The sequence below is a fragment of the Palaemon carinicauda genome, chromosome 5 (genome assembly GCF_036898095.1).
Source record: "Palaemon carinicauda isolate YSFRI2023 chromosome 5, ASM3689809v2, whole genome shotgun sequence".
NCBI lineage: Eukaryota > Metazoa > Arthropoda > Malacostraca > Decapoda > Palaemonidae > Palaemon > Palaemon carinicauda.
In genome coordinates, this window is record NC_090729.1 from 114078871 (window position 1) to 114091999 (window position 13129).

Consider the following 13129-nt stretch of genomic DNA (forward strand, 5'->3'; position numbering starts at 1 on the left):
GTTCACTATTTAGTATTTCATAAAATCCTAAACGGGCTGTGATATTCAATTCTTTATGGTTTATTTACATTCTAGAGATGCAAAATTGTAATAAAAAGACAAAAATTAAAAAAAAAAATGTTATCTGTACACTTTTATCCAAATAATCTGAAGAGTAACATTTCATAAATGATCCTTACCTGAGATTGTCATTTCCAAATTCAATGATGTATTCCACCCACCAAACAGCAAGTTCAAGGCCAGATTCTTTTTGAGCTTGTAAACGATGGGAAACTCCTAGAACTTTGTCACGGTACCTGAAAAAGGTAATAAGTAAAAATTAAATAGTTACTAATGCAGTAATGTATGTTAAATATCTATTATTGCCATGCAAGTATTGTACAGTATACCAAAGTTAAAAATTTGTAATGCCTGGTGATAACAGTGAACAGTAATTTAGTACAGTATTGTGTTTTTGTTTTCTTTTTGGTGAGATATGGGAAACAGAAAATTCACTAACTTCTGGTCATGGACGAGCTTGTGCACAGCATTGACTATTGCCTGTGGCGTCAACTCTTCCCACTGGATTACGAGACCTTCTCCGCGACGAGCTAATCTAGCACAGGTTCGGGGCTGGTCAAATGTGATGGGGAGGCCGAGTACTGGGACACCATGGTATATGGCCTCCGAGGCACTGTGCTTCCCACAATGCGTCACGAAGACACGTATTGCTCTGTGACCTGCAATGAAGAATGAACTTAATAGTTTTAGAATATATTTTTAATGTTTATGACCAGTTGTATATTACTTGTACTATGTAAAGAAATTTTTGAAAGCAAGTTCCAGAATGGCTGTTGTGTACCATCTTGAAATTATTGAGAAATTGGTGCTGGGATAAATGACAGTGTCAAAACTTGTAATTAATTACCAGTAGACTATTGTTGTTATACAGAAAAAAATATATACAAATATATTCATTAAAACAAACTCTATTTCATCATATAGAGAGGATACTATATTTAAAGAACTTTAGTGATCTGAGACTCAATAGAAAATTAAATTTGAACAAATGCAAGATGTTAGACATATATAGTATATGTAATGTATTGTATTTAGTATAAGGTACATTTTGACAAGCCTAAAAATATTACTTAGTTTGTAATAATAATAATGATGAAGCCTTAAAGTTTCTGTTCGCTATTATGCAAACCATAGTCATGAAATTTTTACCCTAAAGGAATAGCAATTAATCGGAGTATTCAGCAGCCTCTAACTTAGCAGACATTTATAAATTAGGAAGGGCATAATTGCATGCTTGTTGTCTCAAAGAGGTGGCCTTTATGAATCGGGTAGAGCAAATATTCTATACTTGTCTCAAAGAATTAGCATTTATAACAGGGGTAAGGCAAAAATTTTGAACTTGGTCACGCCCAGCTCTCCATGTCCTTTGGGTACTGGGGAGAGGAAGAAGTCATATTTTGGTGAAAGAGGGTGCATGGATGTATATATCTGTAAACATTTAGCCTTCATTTTTGATGGTTCATATATATATATATATATATATATATATATATATATATATATATATATATATATATATATATATATATATACACAGATGCAACCTTTCCCACTTCCTTCCTCTTTTCTAGCTACAACACGGCAGTTGTTTCTGAGAATACCTCTTGGAGTAACACCCCTCTCTCTTCCATACCCATACCTGAGGAATGGGGAGAGACTGCGGAGTTATATGCCTGGAAATACCGCTCGTGATGAATGACACACACTCACACACACACACACACACACACACACACACACATATATATATATATATATATATATATATATATATATATATATATATATATATATATATATATATATATATATAGTGAATCCTGACCATTTTTTCCCTCTGAAAGTAAGCTAAAACTATTCAGGATTCATTATATTTTCATATTCCCTCTGGTTTTACATATATATAATACATACAGTGTAATACATGTGAGTTGGGTCAGCTTAATCTAAAACAAACATTGATGTTTCCCTTTGAAAAACGTTGAAATTCAAAATCAAATTTATCTTATCCCTTGGATATACTGTACACAGACTTGGACTCTTTTTTTTTTTTTTTTTTTTTTTTTTTTCACAATCTCTTGTTTGTTGAATATTTGATTCTTTCTTTTCCTAAATATTTAAGCGTAGACCTATTTTCTATTGGTTACCGCAATCTGAAGGAGGCCTTTGGCGTCACACGAAATTGGACTAAATTTAGTTATTTAACATGTTAATAATTGTATTTTTCTCTTACTAAACACGTAAATAATAGTATTTTCTCTTATCTATCACGTTAATAATAGAATTTTTTCTTATCTAACACGTTAACAATAGTATTTTTCTCTAAAATTTTCCAGCAACAATAGACTATTAAGAATACATAAGCATATTAAGAATATGTAAGAATCTTAGAAATTTAATTACTGTTATCAATATTTTATGCTTTAGAAATTTAATTAATGTTTTTAATATCTTATGCTCAGATCACTGGTCTTTAAGATACTTTTCCAAGTCTTGAAAAATCATATTTATTTACACGCGCGCGTGCGCACACTTCGGTGACACTAACGTGCAACAAACGTTTCCAATCAATAATTGTTTTGTGCGGTTAATCACCTGTTAATGGACATTGTGCATGCTCTCTCTCTCTCTCTCTCTCTCTCTCTCTCTCTCTCTCTCTCTCTCTCTCTCTCTCTCTCCCCATATGCTGCTACTATAAATCTGTTGTCTATTCAAAATGTAATTCGCTAAATTAAGCTAGGCCTTAACTGTTGACGGGATCTCTAAAAAGTACTACCCCCCCCCCCTCTCTCTCTCTCTCTCTCTCTCTCTCTCTCTCTCTCTCTCTCTCTCTCTCTCTCTCTCTCTCCAATTCTATAGGCATGGTGCATATACTGCTATTACAGTATAAGAAATCTTGTTTCCCATTCAAACTTAAATTCGCCAAATAAAACTAGGCCTATTCTGTATGCGTGAACAGGAAAAACGCCCTAAACGGGTAATGGAAACCATCCATATAATATTTCGGAAACCATAGAACATTTCGCAAAGGCAAAACGGCAATATAAAAAAAAAGAAAAAAATGGCAACCAAATCGATGTTGTTTCACAGGACGTGACCCTGACATAGAAACAGGAAGTTTCCTAGACTTGATGAGGCTTGTCTCCCCCTACCCACCTCTGCCCCTACTGTCTGTGGGATGCATTGCTGGTGTCATCTATGTGTCGCTATGCATATGAGAGAGAGAGAGAGAGAGAGAGAGAGAGAGAGAGAGAGAGAGAGCTCTACTTTTGCGCTACCTTACAAAATCCGTTGTTCATCCTACAACTTTGGCAAAGAGCTTTTTCATTTGGATTGGTTAATTTTGGTCATTTGGCATGATACTGGGGCTTAGAAGGCCATTCATCACAGGTGTAACTGGTGGAAAACCCTGCAATTGTATTATGATGAAGAGGGTAAAATAGATTGGACAAGATGGCGTAATATCCACAAGGTAATGCATTGGCTATAGCAGTGGGACGCAGTATGTATATATATATATATATATATATATATATATATATATATATATATATATATATATATATATATATATATATATATATATATATATATATATATATATATATATATATATATATATATATATATATATATATATACTCCTATGTCAGCTTTTGAAATTTCTTTCTTTTCCTCAGTGGTCATTTAGTTTTTCACTGTGGTAAGTTTCTCTTTATACATTCATTTCTCTCACTATCTCTATTGATATCTTCTTTCGTTTAATTTGGCTAAAAGATGTTTCCCGTGACTGGAAATGTTCCAAAAGTGAGATCAAGATTGGATAAATTACAAGTAGGCCTAATGGAAGGCATCAGTTAATGACTATTACATGAAACTGTGTAGGCCTATGTGTGCTCAAAGAAAATAGCAAACCTACGCCCACATGTGCTCTGAGAAAATCGCAAATCTAGGCCTGCATGTGCTCAGAGAAAATAGCAAACCTAGGCCCACATGTGCTCTGAGAAAATAGTAAACCTAGGCCCACATGCTCACAGAAAATAACAAACCTAGGCCAACCTGTGCTTAGAGAAAATGGCAAACCTAGGCCCACATGTGCTCTGAGATAATCGCAAATCTAGGCCTGCATGTTCTGAAGAGAAAATAGCAAACCTAGGCCCACATGTGCTTAGAGAAAATAGCAAACCTAGGCCCACATGTGCACTGAGAAAATCTCAAATCTAGGCCTGCATGTGGTCAGAGAAAATAGCAAACCTAGGCCCACATGTGCTCACAGAAAATAGCAAACCTAGGCCCACATGTGCTCACAGAAAATAGCAAACCTAGGACTACATGTATTGTGTATGTTTGTGCTCAGAGAAAATAGCAAACCTAGGACTACATGTGCTCAGAGAAAATAGCAAACCTAGGACTACATGTGCACTGAGAAAATCGCAAATCTAGGCCTGCATGTGGTCAGAGAAAATAGCAAACCAAGGCCCACATGTGCTCAGAGAAAATAGCAAACCTAGGACTACATGTGCTCAGAGAAAATAGCAAACCTAGGACTACATGTGCTCAGAGAAAATAGCAAACCTAGGCCCACATGTGCTCAGAGAAAATAGCAAACCTAGGACTACATGTGCTCAGAGAAAATAGCAAACCTAGGACTACATGTGCTCAGAGAAAATAGCAAACCTAGGCCCACATGTGCTCAGAGAAAATAGCAAACCTAGGACTACATGTGCTCAGATAAAATAGCAAACCTAGGACTACATGTGTTCAGAGAAAATAGCAAACCTAGGCCCACATGTGCTCAGAGAAAATAGCAAACCTAGGACTACATATGCTCAGAGAAAATAGCAAACCTAGGCCCACATGTGCTCAGAGAAAAGAGCAAACCTAGGACTACATGTGCTCAGATAAAATAGCAAACCTAGGACTACATGTGCTCAGAGAAAATAGCAAACCTAGGACTACATGTGCTCAGAGAAAATAGCAAACCTAGGCCCACATGTGCTCAGAGAAAATAGCAAACCTAGGCCCACATGTGCTCAGAGAAAATAGCAAACCTAGGACTACATGTGCTCAGAGAAAATAGCAAACCTAGGACTACATGTGCTCAGAGAAAATAGCAAACCTAGGCCCACATGTGCTCAGAGAAAATAGCAAACCTAGGCCCACATGTGCTCAGAGAAAATAGCAAACCTAGGACTACATGTGCTCAGAGAAAATAGCAAACCTAGGCCCACATGTGCTCAGAGAAAATAGCAAACCTAGGACTACATGTGCTCAGAGAAAATAGCAAACCTAGGCCCACATGTGCTCAGAGAAAATAGCAAACCTAGGACTACATGTGCTCAGATAAAATAGCAAACCTAGGACTACATGTGCTCAGAGAAAATAGCAAACCTAGGACTACATGTGCTCAGATAAAATAGCAAACCTAGGACTACATGTGCTCAGAGAAAATAGCAAACTCAGGCTTACATGTGCTCGGAGAAAATAGCAAACCTAGGACTACATGTGCACTGAGAAAATCGCAAATCTAGGCCTGCATGTGGTCAGAGAAAATAGCAAACCTAGGCCCACATGTGCTCAGAGAAAATAGCAAACCTAGGACTACATGTGCTCAGAGAAAATAGCAAACCTAGGACTACATGTGCTCAGAGAAAATAGCAAACCTAGGCCCACATGTGCTCAGAGAAAATAGCAAACCTAGGACTACATGTGCTCAGAGAAAATAGCAAACCTAGGACTACATGTGCTCAGAGAAAATAGCAAACCTAGGCCCACATGTGCTCAGAGAAAATAGCAAACCTAGGACTACATGTGCTCAGATAAAATAGCAAACCTAGGACTACATGTGTTCAGAGAAAATAGCAAACCTAGGCCCACATGTGCTCAGAGAAAATAGCAAACCTAGGACTACATATGCTCAGAGAAAATAGCAAACCTAGGCCCACATGTGCTCAGAGAAAAGAGCAAACCTAGGACTACATGTGCTCAGATAAAATAGCAAACCTAGGACTACATGTGCTCAGAGAAAATAGCAAACCTAGGACTACATGTGCTCAGAGAAAATAGCAAACCTAGGCCCACATGTGCTCAGAGAAAATAGCAAACCTAGGCCCACATGTGCTCAGAGAAAATAGCAAACCTAGGACTACATGTGCTCAGAGAAAATAGCAAACCTAGGACTACATGTGCTCAGAGAAAATAGCAAACCTAGGCCCACATGTGCTCAGAGAAAATAGCAAACCTAGGCCCACATGTGCTCAGAGAAAATAGCAAACCTAGGACTACATGTGCTCAGAGAAAATAGCAAACCTAGGACTACATGTGCTCAGAGAAAATAGCAAACCTAGGCCCACATGTGCTCAGAGAAAATAGCAAACCTAGGCCCACATGTGCTCAGAGAAAATAGCAAACCTAGGACTACATGTGCTCAGAGAAAATAGCAAACCTAGGCCCACATGTGCTCAGAGAAAATAGCAAACCTAGGACTACATGTGCTCAGAGAAAATAGCAAACCTAGGCCCACATGTGCTCAGAGAAAATAGCAAACCTAGGACTACATGTGCTCAGATAAAATAGCAAACCTAGGCCCACATGTGCTCAGAGAAAATAGCAAACCTAGGCCCACATGTGCTCAGAGAAAATAGCAAACCTAGGACTACATGTGCTCAGAGAAAATAGCAAACCTAGGCCCACATGTGCTCAGAGAAAATAGCAAACCTAGGCCCACATGTGCTCAGAGAAAATAGCAAACCTAGGACTACATGTGCTCAGAGAAAATAGCAAACCTAGGCCCACATGTGCTCAGAGAAAATAGCAAACCTAGGACTACATGTGCTCAGATAAAATAGCAAACCTAGGACTACATGTGCTCAGAGAAAATAGCAAACCTAGGCCCACATGTGCTCAGAGAAAATAGCAAACCTAGGACTACATGTGCTCAGAGAAAATAGCAAACCTAGGCCCACATGTGCTCAGAGAAAATAGCAAACCTAGGACTACATGTGCTCAGATAAAATAGCAAACCTAGGACTACATGTGCTCAGAGAAAATAGCAAACCTAGGACTACATGTGCTCAGATAAAATAGCAAACCTAGGACTACATGTGCTCGGAGAAAATAGCAAACGTAAGCTATTAAAAGAGTAGAACGTGGCAAAACCAAAACTGTCAGATAAAACATGTTAATAATATTACTGATGAGAATGTACAGTATAGGGATTTGAAACTGCAATCATGTTAATCCAAGAACATGATTACTACAACAGTTGATATTTAGAATGAGTTTGTGGTTTTCCTCATTTTTTTTTTTTTTTATAAAAATTTTCAGTGGATGGTTTAAAACCTGCAGATGAAAGTAAGTGCAGGCACTGATTTGTAAACTACGCCTTAGCCTTGAGAAAGGACAACACCACATGGGAACACAAAAACACCTTCAGATTGATAAGCAACTGATATACTGAACAGGGTTCGAGACGAAGAAAAGGAAGTTATGGTTTGATAGTTCCATCAAAGGCGGGTCAAGGCTTCGGAGTACAAACTTTTTTTTTTTCTAATCTTTTTATTAATTTTAATGATGAAATAAAGTGGCTAATCTCTCTTGGAGCGACATAGAAACATACCCTGATTGATATGCGTCAGATTCGAACCCAAAACTAGACCTAGGATGGTCATCTAGACTCTGTGACCCTTTGGATGAAACCTTGCGGAATCAAGTGTTATTTCGCTTTTTTAATTGCAGTGTAGGCCTATTCCTCCACTTCAATAACACCATCACCTTCCCCTACGCCTATTGACGCACAGGGCCTCGGTTAGATTTCGCCAGTCGTCTCCATCTTGAGCTTTTAATTCAATACTTCTCTATTCATCATTTCCTACTTCGAGCGTCATTAGACCTCAGCCATGTAGGCTTTGGTCTTTCAGCTCATTCAGTGATATGGGTTCTTTTGCTCTAAGTAGATTCAAACATAAATAAGCCTAATTGAAATCGGCTATATTATTATTATTATTTTGCTAAGCTACATTTCTAGTTGGAAATACAGGATAGTACAAGCAAAAAGTGAAAACAGTCCAATGAGGAAAGGCAAAAAGGAAATATATTAACTTATGAGAAAGTGATGAGTAAGAAATATAAAATATTTCAAGATAAGTTACAACGTAAAAAATAATCTGCCACACGTACAACCATGAAGAGATTTAGGTAAATCTGTTCAACATAAAAAAAAAAAATGCTACAAGTTTGAACTTCTGAAGTTACACCGACTATAGAGCGAGATTAAAACTTTCACAGAGTTACCAAGTCTTGATATTCACATTCATTCTTTTAAAATCACGAGAGACTTTTAAATAAATATCTAACACAAGAAAACAGTCGCTAGTCCAGTAGGCCTACTTGAAATTGTCAATTTTCTTGCCAAGTGTCAAGTTATGGCGGTCAACGAAGTGGAGTGATTATGAATCAAAAACGCATATTTAGAAGATACAATGAAAATAAAAGCAATTTTGGACATAATTTTATATTACAGTAAAAGAGTTTGCCTATATCACTTTTTTACGAATGTTCTCTTTGAAAAATAAGAGAAAATACACTAGTCTCATGGCTAATATAGTGGTAACGTGTTTGCCTAGCATTCGCATGGCAGCAAATCGATGCCAACCCGGGACACTGAGTTCAAGCTGTTTACTGGGTAGGCCACTGCTGTGCTTAGGGTTACCCGGCTGACGTTCTGGTGAGTACCTATTCAATGAAACTGACACCAGACACTTTTACCTTTAATAAAACAAATTAAGAACATCAAAATGGATAAACTAGAATAATGTTTCATTGTTATTTTTACAGTTGTCAAGTCTGGTAAACATTGTATATTTTTTTAAGTTTTTAAAAATTACATGATTATGGCACATGAAAATATTAAACGAATCTTCCTGATAGAAAGTTCATATTTTACGTTGAAACTTATCCTAAAACAGTACAACTTTTTTTTTTTTTTTTTGCTCCCGAAACTTAACATTTGTGTTGAAATTACGAACAGGAAAAAAATGAATTATGATCTGGATGTTGGCTTTGTCTCGTTAACAGGTGCAACATCTAACGTTGGAAATGTAATACACATGCACATGTATCTATAAACACACACACACACACACACACACATATATATATATATATATATATATATATATATATATATATATATATATATATATATATATTATTACTATTATTATTATTACTAGCTAAGCTACAACCCTAGTTGGAAAAGCAAGATGCTATAAGCCCAAGGGCTCCAACGGGGAAAATAGCCCAGTGAAGAAAGGAAACGAAGAAAAAATAAAATATTTCAAGAGCAGTAACAACACCAAAATAAATATTTCCTATTTAAACTATAAAAACTTTAACAAGAGGGAGAGACATACGATAGAATAGTGTACCCGAGAGTACCCACAAGCAAGAGAACTCTAATCCAAGACAGTGGAAAACCATGGTACAGAGGCTATGGCACTACCCAAGACTAGAGAACAACACAATGAAAATAAGACAGAAATCAATAATATCGATACTAATATCAAGAGAATATATTTCAGAAATATATTTTAGAATATACTTCAGATATATTTAAAAAAAAAAAAAAACATCAATGACGATACGAAACCAAAGTAGAAAGAATGAAAGTAGAAAATAAGTCGATGAACTAATTATATAATTAAACAGAAATATAAGGGGAAAAAAATTCAATATACCTCCAATATGTTCTAAAATGAAGAATTAAAAAATAAAACACATTTGGGTTATTGAATTTTCAAGATATTTGAAAAAAAAAGAGAAAAAGCAACATAGAAAGACTTAAATTATATTAAAATCATCACTGAAACAATAAAAAATATCTATTACTGAAAACTCGTTCGAAAATAAAAACGAACAGAAATTTTTTTTTCTTAATAAATTTCTATTTTATTTTTATTGCAGAGAAGCGAGTAAGACATAGCAATAAATTGCTTTTAAGTAAAGCATGAATGGAAAATATAAATGACGAAAGTACCAACTCCAATCAAGTCTTTTTATTTTTCCTTTCGTGTCAGTTCTCGTGATTCCATACAAATAAATATATACATACATATATAATTTATATATATATATATATATATATATATATATATATATATATATATATATATATATATATATATATATATATATATATATATATACATATACATTACCATTATTATTATTATCATTATTATTACTAGCCAAGCTACAACCCTAGTTGGAAAAGCAAAATGCTATAAGCCCAAGGGCTCCAATAGGGAAAAATAACCCAGTGAGGAAAGGAAATTTGGAAATAAATAAATAATGAGAACAATTCAACAATAGATTATTCTAAAACAGTAAAAACGTCAAAACAGATATGTCCTATATAAACTATTAACAACGTCAAAAACAGATATGTCCTATATAAACTATAAAAAGACTCATGTCAGCCTGGTCAACATAAAAACATTTGCTCTAACTTTGAACTTTTGAAGTTCTACTGATTCAACTACCCGATTAGGAAGATCATTCCACAACTTGGTAACAGCTGGAATAAAACTTCTAGACTACTGTGTAGTATTGAGCCTCATGATAGAGAAGGCCTGGCTATTAGAATTAACTGCCTGCATACACATATTATACGCATACATACATATGCACAAGAATACATACACACATATATATATATATAATATATATACATATATATATATATATATATATATATATATATATATATATATATATATATATATACATATATATATATATATATATATATATATATGTATATATATATATATATATATATATATATATATATATATATATATATATATATATATATATTCGTAAACAAACCCTCATAGAAGGATAATCCCATGAGTCCAGTAATTAAAATTCAATCTAATAAGATATAAACCCCGAATATGTACCATGTCGGTCAGCTTATCAAAATCGGGATTTCAAAGACTTATGGTTATCACATACAAAGCCGTACGTACCCTTTTGATGGCCAGGGATAGAGTACCCGGTATATCTAGCCATCTTCAGAGATACTTGTGGCCAACCAGTGCTGGCTATTACCAGAAATCGGTACGAGTTTAAGGTAATTATTATTAATAATTGATATTTACCGTGTAATTCAAAATTGAAAATTCATTGTAGCATATTTCAAATACACGTTTAAAGCTTATATATGAAATATTTATTTCAATGTTGTTCCTGTTCTTAAAATATTTTATTTCAATGGTTAATTCTTTTTCTTGTAGTTTCCTTATTTCCTTTCCTCACTGGGATATTTTCCCTGTTGGAGCCCCCAGGCTTGTAGCATTCTGCTTTCCCAACTAGGGTTGTAGCTTAGCAAGTAATAATAATAATAATAATAATAATAATAATAATAATAATAATAATAATATCATAAAAACACAAACAAACAAACACACACACACACACACACACACACACACACACACACACATATATATATATATATATATATATATATATATATATATATATATATATATATATATATATAAAAACATCGGCCGTAACTAGTCCACTGCAGGACAGAGGCCTCGGACGTGTTCTTCCACTAGCATCTGTTAGTGGTCTATCTGTGCTAGTCCATACCGGCAAATTTCCTTAGCTCGTCAATCCATCATCATCTCTTCCTTCCCCTGCTTGTTTTGCAATTTCTAGGGACACAATCTGTTACTCTTTTTTTTTTCCATCTATTATCTGTCATTCTCATTAAATGTCCTGCTCATGTCCACTTCTTGTTCTTCCATGTTGTTATAACATCCTCTACTTTAGTTCGCCCTCGTATCCATGTTGCTCTCTTTCTGTCTCTTAGGGTTATTCCCATCATTATTCTTTCCATATCTCACTATCTTATGTTCTGGTCCTAAGGCTTTAGTAAGGCTCCCAGTTTCTGATGCATAGGTTAATACTGGTAGGACCATCTGATTATATACTTTTCTTTTTAGAGAAAGGGAAATTTTACTTTTCATAATCTTATTTTGTTTAGCAAAAGCTCTCTAACCCATGCTTATCCTTCTTTTTATATATGTCTTGTGTCCTGGGGAAACACTTAATGTGTGTCCTAAGCACTATATTCATTAACAATCCCTTATTTGTTGTTTCTGCATTCCCATTGAATGTAAACTTAGTTTTACTACTATTAAAATTCTGTCCTATATTTCTGCTTTCTCTACTGAAAGTTTCTATCATCTTTTGCAATTCCTCCCACGAATCACTAAACAGAACTGTGTCCTCTACAAATCTTAAGATGTTAAAGTATTCCCCATCAATGTTAATTCTTCCATGTCCCAATCTATTTTTTCAAACTTCTCCTAGGCACATTGTGAAGAATTTAAAAGATATGGGGTCTCCCTATCTAACTCCTTTCTATATCGGAATTACTGTACCTCACCATCTTTAGGTAGATTTAGGATTGCTGTACTTCCCGTATAGATATCTTCAAATGATCTAACATAAGATTCATCTATTCCCTATCTTTGAAAGGCTTTCATTACAGCTGATCTTTTGAAAGAATCAAAAGCTTTCTCATTGTCTATACATAAGACAGTGGTTTGTTACATTCTGTTGATTTTTAGCTACTATATATATATATATATATATATATATATATATATATATATATATATATATATATATATATGTATATATATATATATATATATATATATATATATATATATATATATATATATATATATATATATATATCCTACGCCTATTGACACAAAGGGCCTTGGTTAGATTTCACCAGTCGTTTCTATCTTGAGCTTTACATATATATATATATATATATATATATATATATATATATATATATATATATATATATATATATACACACATATATATATACACACATGTATATATATATATATATATATATATATATATATAGAGAGAGAGAGAGAGAGAGAGAGAGAGAGAGAGAGAGAGAGAGAGAGAGAAGGATTTTTTCGATCATCGGCTTCGGTGTCTTTTGTCAACTGAGAGTTAA

General features: G+C 34.4%; 1 protein-coding gene across 1 annotated transcript in view; it reads right to left on the bottom strand.

Annotated features, from left to right (window-relative positions):
• LOC137641410 (UDP-glucosyltransferase 2-like) overlaps positions 1-13129 on the bottom strand; it is a 140545-nt gene that overhangs the window by 8783 nt on the left and 118633 nt on the right. The window contains exons 3-4 of the mRNA XM_068373939.1: positions 500-719; positions 180-296 (exon numbers count right to left, since the gene is read on the bottom strand). Coding sequence (XP_068230040.1) covers positions 180-296; positions 500-719 — 337 coding nt within the window. The remainder of the gene's footprint in view (positions 1-179; positions 297-499; positions 720-13129) is intronic.